This window comes from Heptranchias perlo, chromosome 18 (assembly GCF_035084215.1).
Source record: "Heptranchias perlo isolate sHepPer1 chromosome 18, sHepPer1.hap1, whole genome shotgun sequence".
Taxonomy (NCBI): Eukaryota; Metazoa; Chordata; class Chondrichthyes; order Hexanchiformes; family Hexanchidae; genus Heptranchias; species Heptranchias perlo.
The window spans coordinates 3,454,827-3,475,039 of NC_090342.1; the positions used below are offsets into that span (position 1 = coordinate 3,454,827).

A 20,213-nucleotide genomic window follows, 5' to 3' on the forward strand; every position below is an offset into this window, starting at 1 on the left:
CCTGTGGCCGGAGGCCAAACCCGCCTCAGTGTCTCGGCCACACGCAGGCGCGGAACAGCTGCGCCGCCCGGCCGGGCAGGGCGCGCTCCCGATTGGTATTCTCGCGGTGCTTCCGTTTCCGCGCAGGGACCATCGGGAAGTTGATGGAAGCGGCCGTCAGATGAGGTGAGAGAGGCCGGAGGATTAAAGGGTCCCGGGGAGGGGGAGGTATAGGCGGGGAGGGAGGTGCCGAGGCCCCCGGTGTAAGCGGCGGGAAGCCGGCGTTAAATGGCGCCGCTGAGGGGGCGGGGTGAGGTGAAGATGGCGCCACACGGGGTCTCCGGGGCCGCGGTGCAGGGAGCGGCTCGCGGGGTGGGAGGTCAGCGCGGGGCGGCCAACGGTCACCGACCCCCCCTCCCCCCCCCCCCCCGGGGAGGCCCCCGGACACCGGACACCAACCTCCCCGGACACCGGACTCCCCCACCGGACACCAACCTCCCCGGACTCCCCCACCGGACACTGGACTCCCCCACCGGACACCAACCTCCCCTCACTCCACCGGACACCAACCTCCCCGGACACCGGACTCCCCCACCGGACTCCCCCTCACCCCCACCGGACACCAACCTCCCCTCACTCCACCGGACACCAACCTCCCCGGACACCGGACTCCCCCACCGGACTCCCCCTCACCCCCACCGGACACCAACCTCCCCTCACTCCACCGTACACCGGACTCCCCCTCACTCCACCGGACACCAACCTCCCCTCACTCCACCGGACACAGGACTGCCCCCCCCCGGACACCAAACCTCCCCCCCCCCCCCCCCCCACCACCTGATACCAACCCCTCCGGACACCAGACTCCCCTACCGGACCACTACCACCCCCCCCCCCTTTCTTGACATCGGACCACCACCCCTGGACATGGCACCCTCCTACTGGACACCCCAGACCCCCCTCCCCCCCCCCCCCCCCAGACTCCCCTCCCCCCCCCCCCCCCAGACTCCCCTCCCCCCCCCCCCCCCCAGACTCCCTCCCCTTCCCCCCCCCCCCCCCAGACTCCCTCCCCTTCCCCCCCCCCCCCAGACTCCCTCCCCTTCCCCCCCCCCCCCAGACTCCCTCCCCTTCCCCCCCCCCCCCCAGACTCCCTCCCCTTCCCCCCCCCCCAGACTCCCTCCCCTTCCCCCCCCCCCAGACTCCCTCCCCTTCCCCCCCCCCCAGACTCCCTCCCCTTCCCCCCCCCCAGACTCCCTCCCCTTCCCCCCCCAGACTCCCTCCCCTTCCCCCCCCCCCAGACTCCCTCTCTCCTAAACCCCCCCCCCCCAGACTCCCTCCCCTTCCCCCCCCCCCCCCCAGACTCCCTCCCCTTCCCCCCCCCCCCAGACTCCCTCTCTCCTAAACCCCCCCCCAGACTCCCTCTCTCCTAAACCCCCCCCCCCCCCCCCCCCAGACTCCCTCTCTCCTAAACCCCCCCCCCGCCCCAGACTCCCTCTCTCCTAAAACCCCCCCCCCAGACTCCCTCTCTCCTAAACCCCCCTCTCGGACAGCGGCTCAACCTCTAAATTTGGGCACCTGGGAGCCCATCATGGGGTCAATCACTATTATTTTCTACGGAGGGTCGGGGCACGATGAGCTGTACCCGGCTCCACAAATCGCCCTGATTGTGCCTGGAACATTTGGTGCAAACCCGTTCCGCTGGCAGGCCTCCCCCGCACCCAAAAACAGGGAAGTTCTCCCCGGTGTCCCGCCAATATTCCATCCTCAACCAACACCACTAAAATCAGATCAACTGGTCATTTGTCTCATTGCTGCCTGTGGGATCTTGCTGTGCCCAAACTACCCTCCGTGCTGTCCTACGTCGCAACAGTGACGGCACTTCATTGGCTGCGAGGCACTTGGGAGGGTCCTGAGGTTTGTGAAATGTAGCGTCTACGTGCAAGTTCGTTCTTTCAACCCAGAGGACTGGCCTAACTCCAGATTTACACTGCAGTTTCGTTGCAGAGCCATGCAGCAGCACTGCAGCTGTGGTGCAAATGCAGAGGACTGTGCTCACTACTGGTGTAGTTTGTATGTTTGCGGAGTCCCTGCGATTGTGTTTTATATTTCCAGTGGTCTCCCAAAAAGAAAAGTTTGAAAACCATTGATGAAGTTTAATGTTGTGTACTTTGTTTACATAAAGAAAGGAATGATTACCCACCTAAAAACACTGTAACCTCAAGGTGACATTGGATAGTAGATTATTTGGTGGGAAGTGCCAAAGTCAAACAATTGCCGAGCGTTCTTTACTGGACCAGGATTCTGTGTTTTTGATTCATACCAGAGAAACTCTTCATTCCCCTGGTTCTGGCCTTTTGTTTATTCCCTCTGCCTTTAGCCGCCTACGTCCCATTCTTTGGAATTCCTAAATCCCTCCACCTCCCTTAAGATGCTCCATAAAACCCAGCTCTATGACTATGTTTTCTGTCTTTTCCCCTAATTTTCTTCGGCTTTACATGCCTTTTCGTCATGCCTTTGCGAAGCGTGCTGGGATGATTTTTCTATGCAAAGGCTCTATATTGCTGCTGTTGATGATATTACAGAATGTAGGGTCAATAATTTGGGGTAATCCCGTGCATTTTCCACAGCAGCATTCTGTGCACCTATTCTGCAGCTAAAGCAGTTTTTTTTTAAACAGAGTCTGTGTAGTCCTATTTATTGCTAGTGAAGAAGACGCATTTGGTGCTGTCTGTGGTCTGAATTAAATATTTGTGATAAACCTATTGGCTGATTGATTCAGACCAGACCGAATGTTCAAACTCACTTCCTGAATGCTTGGTTAGCTATGTCTGAGTGCTGATGTTGAACACCACCTAAACAAAAGTTAATGGCACAGAACTTGAACAAGTCAACAACACAGACGCCTGCATAGTTTACTGTGTGAGGCACTGAACAAGATTGAGCAGTAAGGGGGTTACCACCTTGCAGCTTGTGGACAAATTGACTTGGTCCTAAGTGCACTTATTGTCCTTTGCTGGTTTTTCCTGCTTGCGGTTTGGAAAGGGCTGTTCATGATGCTGTTGCCTTATTGGTGGATAAATCCTAAATTAGAAAAATAACTTGCATTTATATTGCACTTTTATTGTCGAAAAACGGCCCATGACCGTAGAGATGTAAAGACAAAAAACGCAAGGATCTGTTAGCATCAGGAACGTGAGATGAGATTTAGAACAGAGAGCAGGAGAAACTTCTTTACACAGAGTCGTGAGGCTGTGGGTTTCATTACCAGGACTGGTGGTTGAGGGAGAAACTATGTCAGCATTCAAGATTAGATTAGACCGATGGATGAAGGGATATGGGAACAGGGTGGTAAATGTGATTACAACTATTTCCTCATCTGGGGAGTAAATGCCGTCATGGACTGGGTGGGCCGAATGGCCTGTTTCTATGTTGTAACTTCTGTGTATTTCTATGAAGCCCCCCCCCCCACCCCCATTAGGAAGGCTGTCTCGCCGTGCTGAGGCTTGTCCCTGCAAGGAGTATGGGTTCAGCGCAGTATAAGGACAGTTTATAAAGTGCTCAAGGTGTCTTTGGACCTGAGCTGCTGCTTATACTCTCAAAACATTTGAAACTTAATGGCTTAGAAGCAAAGCTTTGATCAAATGTGTGCGGTGTGAATGGGAATAGCTATCTTAGGGCTGCAGGAGCCCAGATTTGCAGCCACAGGCAACCTTCATTATAAATGTGGTGGGGTGGGCTGTGAACCACTGTTGCTTCAGGTCTCTGACCTAGTACAATATAACAGCAGCCTTAGCCATCTAAATAAAAGCCCAGCTTAATTGGAACACCGATAAGTAGGCTGGTAATTAGCGTAGTGCTGCGGTTATCAAAACACAAGAGGATTGCTACGACTCCCAAAGTATTTCTTTTACTTTTGGTTAAATTATTCTCTGAAATAGTTGAAGGATGTTCTTTCATCAGTTGTCTTGTCTGTTTTTGTAGCTGTCAGTATGGCGACATTGGTGGGAGTCTCGCCTTCAAGTCCCACTGTAGTCTAAGCTAGCCCTCCAGAGTAGAACAGGGAGAATGTTGCATCATCAGAAGTGCTCTTTATTGAAATAAACTAAGGTCCTGTCTGCCTGTTCTAGGGCTAAGATAGTCATTAAAGATCTTGTCTCCTGATCAGCATTTCTCACTTAACCAACACTACCGAAAACAGATCATCAGGCCATTCATCCAGTTGTTGTTTATGGGATTTTTTTTTTATTCGTTCATGGGATGTGGGCGTCGCTAGCGAGGCCAGCATTTATTGCCCATCCCTAATTGTCCTTGAGAAGGTGGTGGTGAGCCGCCTTCTTGAACCGCTGCAGTCCGTGTGGTGAAGGTTCTCCCACAGTGCTATTAGGAAGGGAGTTCCAGGATTTTGACCCAGCGACGATGAAGGAACAGCGATATATTTCCAAGTCGGGATGGTGTGTGACTTGGAGGGGAACGTGCAGGTGGTGTTGTTCCCATGTGCCTGCTGCCCTTGTCCTTCTAGGTGGTAGAGGTCACGGGTTTGGGAGGTGCTGTCGAAGAAGCCTTGGCGCGTTTCTGCAGTGCATCCTGTGGATGGTACACACTGCAGCCGCGGTGCGCCGGTGGTGAAGGGAGTGAATGTTTAGGGTGGTGGATAGGGTGCTAATCAAGCGGGCTGCTTTGTCCTGGATGGTGTCGAACTTCTTGAGTGTTGTTGGAGCTGCACTCATCCAGACAAGTGGAGAGTATTCCATCACACCCCTGACTTGTGCCTTGTAGATGGTGGAAAGGCTTTGTGGAGTCAGGAGGTGAGTCACTCGCCACAGAATACCCAGCCTGTGATCTGCTCTTGTAGCCACAGTATTTATGTGGCTGGTTCAGTTAAGTTTCTGGTCAATGGTGACCCCCAGGATGTTGATGGTGGGGGATTCGGCGATGGTAATGCCGTTGAATGTCAAGGGGAGGTGGTTGCACTCTCGTTGGAGATGGTCATTGCCTGGCACTTGTCTGGCGCGAATGTTACTTGCCACTTATCAGCCCAAACCTGGATGTTGTCCAGGTCTTGCTGCATGCGGGCACGGACTGCTTCATTATCTGATGGATTGCGAATGGAACTGAACACTGTGCAATCATCAGCGAACATCCCCATTTCTGAACTTATGATGGAGGGAAGGTCATTGATGAAGCAGCTGAAGATGATTGGGTGTAGGACACTGTCCTGAGGAACTCCTGCAGCAATGTCCTGGGGCTGAGACGATTGGCCTCCAACAACCACTACCATCTTCCTTTGTGCTAGGTATGACTCCAGCCACTGGGGACTTTTCCCCCTGATTCCCATTGACTTCAATTTTACTAGGGCTCCTTGGTGCCACACTCGGTCAAATGCTGCCTTGATGTCAAGGGCAGTCACTCTCACCTCACCACTGGAATTCAGCTCTTTTGTCCATGTTTGGACCAAGGCTGTAATGAGGTCTGGAGCCGAATGGTCCTGGCAGAACCCAAACTGAGCATCGGTGAGCAGGGTATTGGTAAGTAAGTGCCGCTTGACAGCACTGTCGACGACACCTTCCATCATTTTGCTGATGATTGAGAGTAGACTGATGGGGCAGTAATTGGCCGGATTGGATTTGTCCTGCATTTTGTGGACAGGACATACCTGGGCAACTTTCCACATTGTCGGGTAGATGCCAGTATTGTAGCTGTACTGGAACAGCTTGGCTAGAGGCGCAGCTAGTTCTGGAGCACAAGTCTTCAGCACTACAGCCGGGATGTTGTCGGGGCCCATAGCCTTTGCTGTATCCAGTGCACTCAGCCGTTTCTTGATATCACGTGGAGTGAATCGAATTGGCTGAAGACTGGCTTCTATGATGGTGGGGATATCGGGAGGAGGCCGAGATGGATCATCCACTCGGCACTTCTGGCTGAAGATGGTTGCAAACGCTTCAGCCTTGTCTAGAACTAGGGGGCATAATCTTAGAATAAGGGGATGCTCTTTCAAAACTGAGATGAGGAGAAACTTCTTCACTCAGAGGGTAGTAGGTCTGTGGAATTTGCTGCCCCAGGAAGCTGTGGAAGCTACATCATTAAATAAATTTAAAACAGAAATAGACAGTTTCCTAGAAGTAAAGGGAATTAGGGGTTACGGGGAGCGGGCAGGAAATTGGACATGAATTTAGATTTGAGGTTAGGATCAGATCAGCCATGATCTTATTGAATGGCGGAGCAGGCTCGAGGGGCCGATTGGCCTACTCCTGCTCCTATTTCTTATGTCTTTTGCTCTCACATGTTGGACTCCGCCATCATTGAAGATGGGGATGTTGACAGAGCCGCCTCCTCCCGTTAGTTGTTTAATTGTCCACCACCATTCACGACTGGATGTGCAGGACTGCAGAGCTTTGATCTGATCCGTTGGTCATGGAATCACTTAGCTCTGTCTATAGCATGTTGCTTCCGCTATTTAGATTGCATGTAGTCCTGAGTTGTAGCTTCACCAGGTTGGCACCTCATTTTTCGGTACGCCTGGTGCTGCTCCTGGCATGCTGTTTTACACTCCTCATTGAACCAGGGTTGATCCCCTGGCTTGTTGGTAATGATAGAGTGAGGAATATGCCGGGCCATGAGGTTACAGATTGTGCTGGAATACAATTCTGCTACTGCTGATGGCCCACAGCACCTCATGGGTGCCCAGTTTTGAGCTGCTAGATCTGTTCTGAATCTATCCCATTTAGCACCACACAACACGTTGGATGGTGTCCTCAGTGCGAAGACGGGACTTCATCTCCACGAGGACTGTGCGGTGGTCACTCCTATCAATACTGTCATGGACAGATGTATCTGCGACATGTAAGTTGGTGAGGACGAGGTCAAGTAGTTTTTCCCTCGTGTTGGTTCGCTCACCACCTGCCGCAGACCCAGTCTGGCAGCTATGTCCTTCAAGACTCGGTCAGTGGTCGTGCTACCGAGCCACTCTTGGTGATGGATATTGAAGCCCCCCACCCAGAATACATTCTGTGCCCTTGCCACCCTCAGTGCTTCCTTCAAGTGGTGCTCAAGATTGCAGTGCACAAGATTGGCTCCCATGCTTGCCTACACAACACGATTTCACTTAACTCCAGTGTAGTAAATATGCTTGCAAAGGAAAAATTTTCAGGGCTTCAGGGGAAAGAACAGGAGAGTGGGACTAATTGGATAGCTCTTTCAAAGAGCTATCCATGGGCCGAATTGCTTCCTTCTGTGCTGCATGATACTACACTTCAAAATAGTTGATTATACGTGCAGCGTTTTGGGATGTTTCTGAGTGATGTGATACGGTGCCAAGTAACCACATCTTTTCTTTTACAGAAATGAGTTGTACTATAGAAAAGGTTCTGGCTGATGCAAAAGCACTGGTGGAACGGCTGAAAGAACATGACAGTGCAGCAGAGGCACTCATCGAGCAGACCACCGCCCTTAACAAGCGGGTGGAGGCCATGAAGCAGGTGAGTGTTGTACAGCGGTTCCTCTGCAGTCACATTCAGCTTTTCCAACTGTGCTTTTTCTCCTTTAACAAAGTTGAACTGGTAATGTTTAAGTTATTTGCTCACAGTTCTGGTAGGGGTTAAAGAACTTCTGGATTTACAGGTCAAATATGAAGAATTCTGGTTAATTATCATCTTGAATTATATTATTCCACGGTGCCATCTATTGAGAAGTCAGTACAGCAGTGTAATTGTTCCGTGTTCGATAAGACTGTTCCATATAATGGTAATCCTCCATGTGAGGTTTTAAGTTTTTTCACGGGAGCTGGGCACCGCAGTCAAGGCCCCATTTATTGCCCCTGAGAAGGTGATGGTGGGCTGTCTCCTTGAACTGCTCCAGTCCCTCTGATGGTGCTCCCTCAATGGTGTTAGGGAGGGAATTCCAGGATTTTGACCCAGCGCTGATCAGGGAATCGTGATATTACGTCCAAGTTGGAATGGTGTACAACTTTGGAGAGGGGGGTGGGGGAACTTGGCGACGATGGTGCTCCCATGATAATGCTGCTCTTGTCCTTCTCTGTGGTGGAGATGCTGTTGAAGTAAGTTTGATGAGTTTCTGTTTTGCATCCTGTAGATAACATACTGCAGCCGCAATGTGCTGGCAGTGGGGGGGCGGTGGGTGGATATTGAGACTGCTAGTCCGTGCGATATTCTGGGGATCACAGTCCTGGCCTGTGACTGAATATTCTTACTCTGTAAATATAAATACAGTATAATGTATAATCTGCTGGCTTTTAAAGCACACGCTAATCAGTACTAATTCGTTTTTTTTTTTATCCTTGTCTTCACTCTGATTCTTCTCCGCTTCAGTGGTGTCCTGCACCATCAGCTTTATGCTTCACTTAGGTTTCTCAATTTAAAAAAATACATTACATCTGGTGTGCTGTAGGTGACATGTTCTGAGTAGCAGAGTGTGTGGTACTGGAAGTTTTGAGGCTGTAGATATTTCAGTTTTGAACTGGCACTATTTGAGTCACTCCACTTCCTGAATCTAAGAAATTGCACTTGCCTAATTTACTAAATATGCCTGGTTTGAAAGTATGTATTGATAAACATTCACAATGGAACTTTAGGGAAGACATAACTGGAACAGGTTAAAATAAAAACCTCTGGAGGAATTTCATCTTTTTAAAGGCTGCCATTATGAGACGCATACAAAGAAAAGCACTTCAGATGTAAATTCATATCCGCACATTGATGCTTCCCTTTAAATAATTGCAAGGGTTTTATTTAGTATACTACACCTCTAAATAATGAATATTTAGAAATTACTGGCCTGCCCCATTGCAAATAGAGGGTTGGAGGGACCCATAATACAATCCTAGAACAGAGTCTTGTTATATAAAACGGTCTTAATGTAGAATTGTTTTTTTACAAATCTGCCCCCACTCACTTTCAAAATGACAGATCGAGTTAGGAAGTTGTTGCTAGGATATCAGTAAAGTGCAGTGGTGAGCATTTGAAATGTTCAAACTGTTTACACTCAAACAGTGAAAAACACTCAATATTTATGTCCATTTGAGCTTGAGAGCATTTTAAGCTGTACAACGCCAGGGTAAAGTGCTGCTGGATACAAGTCTCTAATTGGTGGTGATATTGGTAGCAATTTGAAGTAATAATAGAGTAAAAGGAAAGGCGTGACCTAGGAAAGGAATGTCTTGCCTCTCAGAAACATCCCAAAGTACTTCAGATCCTATGATTTATTTTTGAGTGCAGTCATGGTTGTTATGTAGGCAAAGGCAGCAGCCATTTTGTATACAGCAAGATCCTGTGATCGTTAATGAGGTGACTGGCTAGTTAATTTATATTAGAACCAATATAGTAAGTCCAATGACAACGCACTGACCACAGTGAATGTTTTTTTTACACAGGCTTGCTGTAAGATATAAGCAGGGCCCAATGTGCTACTGAGCCATGCAGACTGGGAAGATCCGAGGTGCCACCCCCAGATGATTTTAGTCGGGGCAGTGACATGGTTCCTGCAATTGGCCTTTGTCTCCCTGGGATAGGGAGGGATAAATCAACCAGGGTTCCTGTTCCTGATCACCATCTGCTGTCTCCTGCTGGAAAATGTGTGAGAATGTCGGGCAAGGACAGGATTGGGCTCAGCTGTAATGCTCCCCATGGTTGAATATCCTGCCAACATATCATGCAACAAGTGTAATTAAGTATGGTTTTTACTATAGTATATTGAAACCAATAAGCTTAGCCTTGATTACCTCAGTGACCGCTCTTTCAGAAACAGTAGGATTCTCGAACTTTACAAATTTATTTACTGTCAAATCACTATGACAGTCAAGAACATAATTCAGATAAAATGATACTCAAAGTAACTTCATATTCAGACGCTGATTTGTAACTGTTCTTGACGAAGCCAGCACTTACACAGACCCAGTAATGCTTGAAAGTGTGTCAAATTTAAATAGAATCATACAAGTTTGCAGCACTGAAGGAGGCCCTTCAGCCCATTGTGTCTGTGCCAGCCCTTTGGCAGAGCAATCCAGAACTAATCCCACTGCCCTGCATTTGTGTTCAATTCATTTCCGCCGTGCAGTACCTGGATGTCTTTTTATTTTGCTATAACATATTGCTTTTTTAAAAATTGTAATATCCTTACATATTTTCATTGTTTATTTAAAGATGCTAGCAATGCACCTTGCCTCTCAGCAAATGTGGGTGTGCAATGTCTCAATGTCTGGAGAAGGTGGCAAGTTTCAATGCTCTCCCAGTTACGGAGGGGAGAATCTGTGAGGAAGCAAATAATCGAAGAGGGGAGTAGAGAGGGTTCACAGAAGGAGGATTGGTTGGAATTAGAAAGTAACTGCACCCTCATTAAAAAGAGTTTTACCACAGACACCTGTGGTATTGTATATAAATATTACCACTATCTGTAAAATGTTTGTGTTTTAGTTGCAATTATCGCTACATTTTCTTTACTGGCCTATTATTTCAAATCGCACTTCTGTTAAGCCGAAAGATTAGGATAGTCTGGCACTAGACTTCTCTGAGACTACTGTCAGCTCCTCTTAGTCATCAATCAGCAGGGGATGTGAAGGTGATAAAGTAGATGCTGCCATTTTTTCCTTCTTACAAGATATAACACTTCACATGTTCAAAAGGCTGACTAAACTCATCTCTTTCTCTTTTCCCCCCCCCCAAACTGAGAGCAGATTTGAGTGGCAGGCAGATCCTAGGACTCTTAACTTGTACCTTCAGACTCGCATTCAACTGCTTGCATTGCTCAATGACCTATATCTCTGCAAACGGCAATTTGAACAAATGCCATGGATTTGCTGTCTATTTTGTTAATTGATGCGCTCATTTCTCATGATGCTTGAGGAGACTTGTAATCTCTGTTCTGTTCTTTGTTACTCAGTACCAGGAAGATATTCAAGAATTAAATGAAGTGGCCAGACACCGACCCCGCTCCACCCTGGTGATGGGAATCCAACAGGAGAACCGACAGATCAGAGAACTACAGCAGGAAAATAAAGGTGAGCCTTCGCAGTGTATATATTAATGAGAAAAGTACTGCCAGCCAGAGGCAACCCTGGAAGCCGGCATTTTGTGTGGTGCCTGCCCCCTTTTATTTGATGCCACAAGCTTTCACTGTGACCTTTCCAATGGGGAGTGCCGCCCAGAGTATGCTGCCCTGTCCACGGTGTTACTGGGAGGGCAGGGGAAGTTTACACAAAAGAAGGGCGCGTTCAGCTAGGCACAGAGCCTCAATCTACGGGAGCATTCACTGGAAAATCAGGCATATAGGTCAGAGCACCAGGAGTATGGCCTTCCTGAATTTGCCTGACATTTTCTGCTTTCAGGCTGCTTCTGACCAGCAGTGTGAGAGCCCAAAACTGGGCAACGAGAGGTGATCGAGAGACATCACTCAGTGTACAGAAATCAGCCTTTATAACATTCAGCGTTATTGGACAGTTCAGTAGAGTACACTTCAATTTTGTGCATCAGAACTCTTGATTTAATCGAGGTGTTCAAAATGATAAAGATTTGATATAGTAGATACAAAGAAACTATTTCCTCTGCGGGGGTGGGGGGAAAATCGAGAATAAGGGGGCACAATCTTAAAACTAGAGCTGGACCATTTAGAAGATAAATCAGGAAGCACTTTTTCACACACACGGTAATAGAAATCTGGAACTCTTTTCCCTCTTCCCCCCCCCCCCCCCCCCCCCCCCAAACCCACCAAAAAGGTGGCGGATCCATTGAAATTTTCAAGACTGAGGTCGATAGATGTTTGTTGGGTAAGGGCATCAAAGGCGAGTAAATGCAGTTGAGGTACAGATTGGCCATGATCTGATTGGATGGTGGAATAGGCATGAGGGGCTGAATGGCCTACTCCTGTTCCTATGTCTCTCCTTTGTTTTTATCTGCAAAACATGGTAACAGAAACTAGGATGCCTAAATATTCAATTAAACTTGTTAGATCTTGCACCAGTAGCAATAATCTAAAAAATTAGACTCTCCATAGTTTTTCACAGTGAGAGTTATGGACTGAAGGTCACTGCAACAGTTTCAGAATACAGAGCGTTTTAACATAAAAGGAAGCAATCTGCATTGTACAGGATCTGTTTGAATAATCATTAATAGTCTGCCCAAAACAAATTTCTGAAAAAATTAATCAAAAGCGGAGGATCAAAGGTTGCATTTACACTCCAACTATAGCGTCTGTGAAGTAATTTCACTTTAAGCCCAATGCTGCAGTTATGGTGTAAATGAATTAGTTCGGTCCTTAATGCTCAATTTACACTGTCCAGTAGAATTTGTGTGAAGCTGAGGCCGCCTTTTGCCAATACTAAACTCTCGTATGAGAAAAATGGGGGACTTGGATTCCTGCTGACTTTCAGAGTCTCCCTGAAAACGCTGTATCGACACCTCCCTCTGGAATCGGTTTACTGTAAATATTTTAATAATTTTCTTTGTGACTTCCTAGTTCTTTTGTATCGGTATTAATTAATTGTACAAAATAAAGTCTGGAGAATAAATATGTAGCACACTAAGTTTCTATTTTGACTATATGTTTATAGATTAATTATATTCTTCCTAAAGATTTTGCCTTTTATCCCCCCTGTTTATCCATTTGCACACCTAACCATCAACATCAAATTAATTACACAGAAATGTTTTGTTGGATTTTCGCCCATCATTCATCAAAGCAGGCAGCTGGGAACTCCCATTATCCAATCTTCAATCTGTCAACTCAGACAATCCAGCCAGTTGGCGCAGAATTGTTTTATAGTATTTTGTCTGAACATAAGTGTTAAATTTATCAGCACAGTGCATTACAGCATTATGGATTTTCATCAATAGGTTACATGTTTTAGTGTATTCGAATAATCTAGATTAACACCCCAGTGCAGTACTGAGGGAGTATTGTGTTGTCGGAAATATTGTCCTTCAAATGAGGTGTTAAACTGAAGCACCGCATGCCTCTTCAGATGGACGTTCAAGATCCCATATCGCTGTTTGAAGAGTGGGGAGTTCTCCTGTTCCAGCCAACATTCCTCCCTCAGCCAACACCACTAAAAGCAAATTAATTGGCCTTTCATTTCCATTCTATTGATGGGATCTGGCTACGCACAAAGTGGCTGCCACATTTGGCTACATCACAATAAAGTAGTCCATTGTGAAGCACTTTGAAACATTTCTGAGGGTCATCATAAGGCACTTACTAAATGCAAGTCTTTTCATATGCCATTACTTAGAAAACTTTGCCTTAAATAATGTTTATAATCTGCACTTTCTCTGTACAATAGCATTTGTAAGTCTAATCCCTTTTGAGTCCTTTTTGGCTTCACACTCAGAAGCCCATCTCTTGTCATCACACATTTTGTGTTGCTCACCTGCAGTGGTAGTATTGTAAAAACTTGGTAAAAGCAAGATTGATGTACATTGACGTGGCAGTGCACAGCATTATCGGAAAACATCAGCGATGAGTTGTCATTGGAATCTCTTGTTCCTAGAGCTACGGACGTCATTGGAAGAACATCAATCTGCATTGGAGCTCATCATGAGCAAGTACAGGGAGCAGATGTTCCGACTGCTAATGGCCAGCAAGAAAGATGACCCTGTGATGATTACGAAATTAAAGGAACAGCATTCCAAGGTTAGTTTCTTGTGCTCCTTGCATTGTGAGTTAAGTAAGCTTTGCAGTTTTATTAATCGCTGCTGCCTTACATAATGAGCATGATTCACCAAAGAGGAATCTGTATTCTTGGATTGCACCAAAGTAGAATCGTGGCATTTAAGGTTTGAAATATCCAGCTTAATTTATGTGACTGTAAAAATAATGTAACTACTGGACAACCTCAAATTTTTTTACGCAGCGAGTTGTTATGATCTGGAATGTGATGCCTGAAAGGGCGGTGGAAGCAGATTCAATAATAACTTTCAAAAGAGAATTGGCCTCCTGTGCTGTAAAATTGTATGTGGCATTGCACACTGGGAGTCGAGCCCAAGTGTAATCTTCAGATGAAGCGGGGTTAGAAGGCGGGGAGGGTTCATAATTGAACGCCGGGGGGGGGGGGGGGGGCGGTCACTGATGCACTTCAGTACCCGTCATAAAATCATGCATTCTGTCCTTATTTTAGTGGTTCCATTATGTTGCAAATTGTTCACATAAATGTCACGCAGTAATTACACCTTCCTGCCAGTGGTAGTGCGGCAGCATCACTGGAGGCAGAATGTAATTATAGTGTGGTGAGTTTACTTGGGTAGTTTCCATTATAAATATTAAACATAACAATTTATAAAGGAATTTCTGACCGGAAGTAAGTGCAGACACCAGAATTTTAATATAGTAAGTCCTAGGAATTAAGTGAAATAGGTTACTTACTGTCGAGCTAAAAGTTAGATGAATTATTTGAAGACTGCTGGAACTATTCTGTAATGAGATGAAAAACATTTTATTTTGGTCAATTAAATAGTCAGCATTCCAAATAAACACATTTTTGTGCTCAAATGTAGCCTATAATGGTGCTGGGGAGTGGAATTTATCAGGTATCAAGCACACCAGTCCAGCTCAATGAGACTCTTGATTTAGTGCTGAATTAGGACCAGTTTTGATCAATTGATAGAAATTGGGTTGGGACTACCCAAACTTATTTAGATAGGATCTTCACAGCGAGCGGAGAGGAGACCTTCATCCTATCAACATGAAACGGAGTTGAACCCAGAGCTTTGATAGAGTAAATAAGGAGAAACTTTCCATCGGTAGGAGAGTCGGTAACCAGAGGACACAGATTTAACGTGATTGGCAAAAGAACCAGAGGGGAGATGAGGGGAAGTTTTCTTTTTACGCAGCGAGTTGTGATGATCTGGAATGCGCTGCCTGAAAGGGCGATGGAAGCAGATTCAATAATAACTTTCAAAAGGGAATTGGATAAATACTTGAAGTGGAAATTTTTTTCAGGGCTATGGGGAAAGAGCAGAGAGAGTGGGACTAATTGGATTGCTCTTTCAAAGAGCCAACACGGGCACAATGGGCTGAATGGTCTCCTTCGGTGCAGTATGATTCTAGGCACGAATTATATGTGTGGTACCACTTGAGCCCTTGAAAGGGACATTGAAATGTTTATTTTAAAAATGCAATATTTTTGTGGGAATTGGTTTTTGTAATGTTGTGCCAGGCTTGTTTTCAAACACTCCATTCTATTAATGTATTACAGTGGAATTTGATTCAGTCCACTGGCAAAAACAAGCAGATCGTAAAGACACCACTATTGGAGGCATCAAAACGGGCAAGTCAGAGTTATTGAGCCATGCAGTGGACCAGAGCGTTCACCTATACCTCCTGGAGTCTGGGTTTGACTCCAGCCTGATGCGATAAAGACCTCCTCTCTCTGGTGGCTGTAAAGGCCCCATATGAAATTAATTTTAGGCAATCTTCCGGTGAATGAGCCCACGGCACAAAAACTGACCATAAATTATCATATTCACACAAGGCTGCGAGGAGGCCTCGTGTGCAATGGTTACACACTGGTGTACTCCGGGTGCTTGTTGGAGGTTACGGCCTGTTGTTGAGGTAGAGGTCTTGGAGGGTGTCCCATGATGGGTCTGGAGTGCAGTTGTGCTGTTTAACCATTAACTTGGCCTGCACCTTTAAAGACCATTGCTTTAAATAAGCAGATGCAAATAATTATAGCTACTTATGAACTGCTGAGGTTAATCAGAGGTCAATTGTAATTGTAAATTTCAGACTCCAGGTCAGTGATATTTTTAAAAAGAATGTTTTGCATCTGTTATGCTGGATTCGAGATAATTCAATATTTAATGCAGTCCACATCCTTGGAGCTTGTCTGAATGGATTTGACTTGCACAAATAGTCTCTTAGTCCTCTGGGCAAAAAAGTCATGGTCTTTTATAGCTTGCTCATTCAATAATTCATAAAACCTCAATTTGAACAAAGACCAAAGCACAACTGTATTAAGTGCGCTGCTCAAAGCAATTTGGCTTTGGGAACTTTTTTTTTAAAAAAAAAACAAATGATTCAAGAACATATCATGTCTTTGGAACAGTAAATGTTTACAAGAGGAAGTGGATTGGTACATTGAAACTCTGCTTGGTTAGGAATGAATTGTGATCATTGTGCCGTCTTTTGTATGAGACGTTAAACTGAGGCCCCGTCTGCCCCCTCAGATGGACGTAAAAGATCCTGTGGCACCATCTCGAAGAAGAAGGAGCAGAGCAGGGGAGTTCTCCCCGGTGTCCTGGCCAATATTTATCCCTCAACCAACATCACTGAAACAAATGATATGATCATTTGCCACATTGCTGTTTGTGGGATCTTGCTGTGCACAATTTGGCTGCCTCGTTTCTTACATTACAATAGTGACTACACTTCAAAAGTAATTCATTGGCTGTAAAAACGCTTTGAGATGTACTGAGGTCACGAAGGGCACGATATAAATGCAAGTTCGTTCTTTCTTTATATTCAAAGTAAGTTGAGGAACAGTGGCTGCTTCACTGTGTAGAATTTATTTGTTGGCACTATTTCCTGTAGGAACTCCAGGTCCATGTGGATAAGATCAATGAAATGGCCACAGTGATGAGGAAGGCCATTGAAATAGATGAGCAACGCCTATTCAAGGAGCAGGAGCGAATTATCCAATTAGAAGTGAGTGAGTAGAATCCAAATCTCAAAATATAATCGGCCCCTCGTCATTCAAAGTTGCTTAATTCACATTTTTTTTCTCACTAACTTTCCACTTTGCCATCTTATTTACGTTGTTTAATTATTGGATAATACAATTTCTGAATGTAGAAAATGACATTTGTCAGGAGGGGACTATCTGAGAGTTTACATGTCTTAATGCCTTTAATGTCTGCTGTTTTATGGCTCCTCCTACTTGTACAGTCCTGTTTGCAGTTTTAAAAGATATTTGAAAGATAACGTGATCGTTCTCCCTGAAATGGAAGCAGAGAATGCTGAAAATACAAAACAGGTCCAGCCAGTGTCTGTGAAGAGAAAAGGCAAACTAATGATTCAGGTGAAGACGCTTTGTCAGAACTCTTCACACCAGACTTGTGAGCCTGTCCTTTCTCTTTACAGATGCGGACAGACTTGCTGTTTGTTTTAACCATTTTCTGTTCTAATTTCTGATTTTCATTTTTGTTTAATTGTATTACATGTGTCCGTTTGCAGTGGTTAAACAATTCTTGTGAACACACATTTTCAGGTCATATGACCAACATAGGCACTCATTGCTCTGCTGTGTATAATGTTTCTGACACTGGAGGTGCAAGGGAGCTCTGGAAGATGGCTGTTGAACTCTGCTTAGTTGTACCTGACCTGCTCGAATTCATCCCTCAGTTCCGATGACATCACCAAGGTTGCTTAGTTGCATAAAAGCTGTAATTGTTTCTTTGCAGTTTGAAAATAAAGGCTTGAGAGAAGTTCTGCAGATAAACAAAGAATCATTTCTCTACTTGAAGGAGAGCATATCAGAAAATACGTCGTTATCGGGATTAGTGACGAATTCCGACCTCAGCATGCGGAAGAGCTGAAAGATGGCTGAAATCCACGAGCTTCCACTTATTAATCCCCATGTCAGCACGTGTGAACATTCTATCCATGCTGATTCTGAGCCAGTGCATCGAATGTGTCCAGATTACTGTCAATTTTTGAAGCAAAATAGGGGGTTTCATAGCTAGTTAATTAAACTGACAAAAGCAGCTTACTTTTTTTCATTGCATGGTTGGCTTTGTTTTTTTAAAAAAAATCAATCTGTACAATTGTTTTTTTGTTTAATGCGGCCGGCAATTTTATGTTCAGTTCAGGGACATCTCTGGCCTCATTCGTACCTGATTGTCTGCCGGAGAATGCGATTTAAAAATAAACATACATTGCTGCTGCCATCAGGACAGGCCTCAGGGAAAATGAAGCAATCACTAGTTCACGATTACCCTTTGTAACTATTTAACTACGAAACCCTTGTGTAAAAAAAAAACTCAGTGTAATTTATAACGTCAAAAAGTGGGGGGGGGGGGGGGGCAGATGGTGCAGTACAGCCAAACATTACTATTACACAATTGGAATTGGATATTTATTCTTAGAAGTTTAACTAACCAGGGCTAGAATGGGTTGCAAGTGTGATCCAACATAGCACAGGATGAGAAAAGTTCCAGGAATGGTTTGTTATAGTGAGGTTTGTGCTAAATGCACTCCTGGTCAAGTCTGTAGAATAAGTTCTATTTTTTACCATGTTTATTCACAATGTGAGATCAGTAACTCGGATTGGGTTGTAAATCCTACAATTTCTGTACGATATACTGTCTGTGGATGTGTATATTTTTGTTTTAATAAAGAGATATTGATTACAATCTATTGTCTCTCTCTCTCACACACACGTGTTCATTGAGCCAGTAAATCACTATGTACTATATTCCAGCCACTGAATCAGTGGAGGCTGAAAATCCTCAGGGCTAACAGGCTGGAGTAAGTGCTGGAATATTTTTTCTTTCTTCATATCACTTCCCTTGGAGGACAGTGGAAAGATTTGCAGGCTGACAGGCCACGACACGAACGCTCCTTTCATGGCCGTAACCATCTTTACTTGCGAGTGGAACGGACCAATCTGTGTTTGGCCTCTTCTGTTGAGACTGTCGCGAGCAGTGAATAGAGTGTACTAGGGTGGAGGAAGTACAAGTAAATCATTGTATGTGAGGTGCTTTGGGATGTTCAGAAGCTGTTCGCATACAAAAAACTTGTATTTCTATGGAATGGTGTCTGAAACTTCCATTTTCCCTCTGTCTTCCTACCTCTAAGTAAAAGCAATATTTCAAATCCTGTCTTCAATTTCCTCTAATTGGTAATTTTAAAGTAGGTCTCCTAAAGACTGATTTGATTTCATGCAGAAGTGTTTTAACTACCTCCATTCTGTGGTAAGTTTTGAAACTCCACAATGCAAAACATTCAGCTCCCAGGCAGCCAGAGCCTTAAGTTAATTTTGAATACTTCACTTGAATCAACAAACACTACACCTGTAAAACAGACTGTTCCCTGGAGTGAAGAAATGAATTACACTATTTAGGCAATTCAAGCCAGTCAGCCCAATGTCAGTGGTGGGGAAACTGAGATAGTAATCTGGAACACAATACATGAAAGTCAGCATAGATTTGATAAAGGAAAATACTAACATGATTGAGTTCTTTGATGAAGTAACAGTTGATGTGTATATGGACTTTCAAAAGGCATTTGATAAAGTACCATACAATAAACTGGTTAGCAAAATTAAAGCCCATGGGACAGTGGCAGTATGGATACAAAATTGGTTAAGGGACAGAATGCAGAGAGTAGTGATGAATAGTTGTTTTTCCAGACTGGAGGGAAGTATACAGTGGTGTTCCCCAGGGGTCAGTATTAGGACCACTGCTCTTTTTGATACATATTAATGACCTGGACTTGGGTATAGAGGGTGTAATTTCAAAGTTTGCAGAGAACACAAAACTTGGAAATGTAGTAAACAATGTGGAGGATAGTAACAGACTTCAGGAGGTCATAAGACTGGTGAAATGGGCACAGATGGCAGATGAAATTTAATGCAGAGAAGTGTGAAGTGATAGAGAGGCACTGTAAACTAAATGGTACAATTTTAAAGGGGGTGCAGGAACAGAAACCTGGCAGATGAGGTTGAAGGTGGCAGAAGAGGTTGAGAAGGCTGCTAAAGCGCATGGGTTCCTGGACTTTAACAGAGGGATAAGAGTACAAAAGCAAGGAAGTTATGCTAAATCTTCATAAAACATTGGTTAGGCTTCAGCTGGAATTGTGTTCAATTCTGGGCACCACACTTTAGGGTGCAGAGGAAATTTACTAGAATGGTTCCAGGGATGAGGGACTTCAGTTATGTGGAGACACTGGAGTTCTCCTTAGAACAGAGAAGGTTAAGAGGAGATTTGATAGAGGTGTTTGAAATCATGAACAGTCATGAGTAAATGAGAAACTGCCCAGTGGCAGACAATTTAAGGTGATTGGCAAAAGAGCCAGAGGTGATATGTTTTATTTATAAAAAGTTTCTTCATGAGTTGTAATCTGGAACGCACTGCCTGAAAGGGTGGTGGAAGCAGATTCAAGAGTGACTTTCACAAGGGAATTGGATAAACACTTGAAGGGAAAAAGTTACAGGGCGATGGGACTAATTGAATAGCTCTTTTAAAGAGCCTGCAGGGGCATGATGGGTCGAATGGTCTCCAGGGCTGTACCTATTA

The 20,213-nt window shown here is 45.2% G+C and overlaps 1 protein-coding gene across 2 annotated transcripts; it reads left to right on the forward strand.

Moving 5' to 3' along the window:
* Positions 1-42: 42 nt before the first annotated feature.
* On the forward strand, positions 43-18,329 carry fgfr1op2 (FGFR1 oncogene partner 2). Of its 2 annotated transcripts, none has more exons than XM_067999222.1 (6): positions 43-165; positions 7,318-7,454; positions 10,870-10,987; positions 13,472-13,614; positions 16,510-16,623; positions 17,379-18,329. In XM_067999222.1, the coding sequence occupies exons 2-6, from the start codon at positions 7,320-7,322 to the stop codon at positions 17,511-17,513; spliced, it is 645 nt and encodes a 214-aa protein (XP_067855323.1). In that variant the 5' UTR covers positions 43-165; positions 7,318-7,319; the 3' UTR covers positions 17,514-18,329. The 2 variants fall into 2 exon arrangements, with proteins under 2 accessions (XP_067855323.1, XP_067855324.1); XM_067999223.1 differs by lacking the exon at positions 43-165 and adding an exon at positions 1,613-1,893.
* The last annotated feature ends 1,884 nt before the right edge of the window (positions 18,330-20,213 follow it).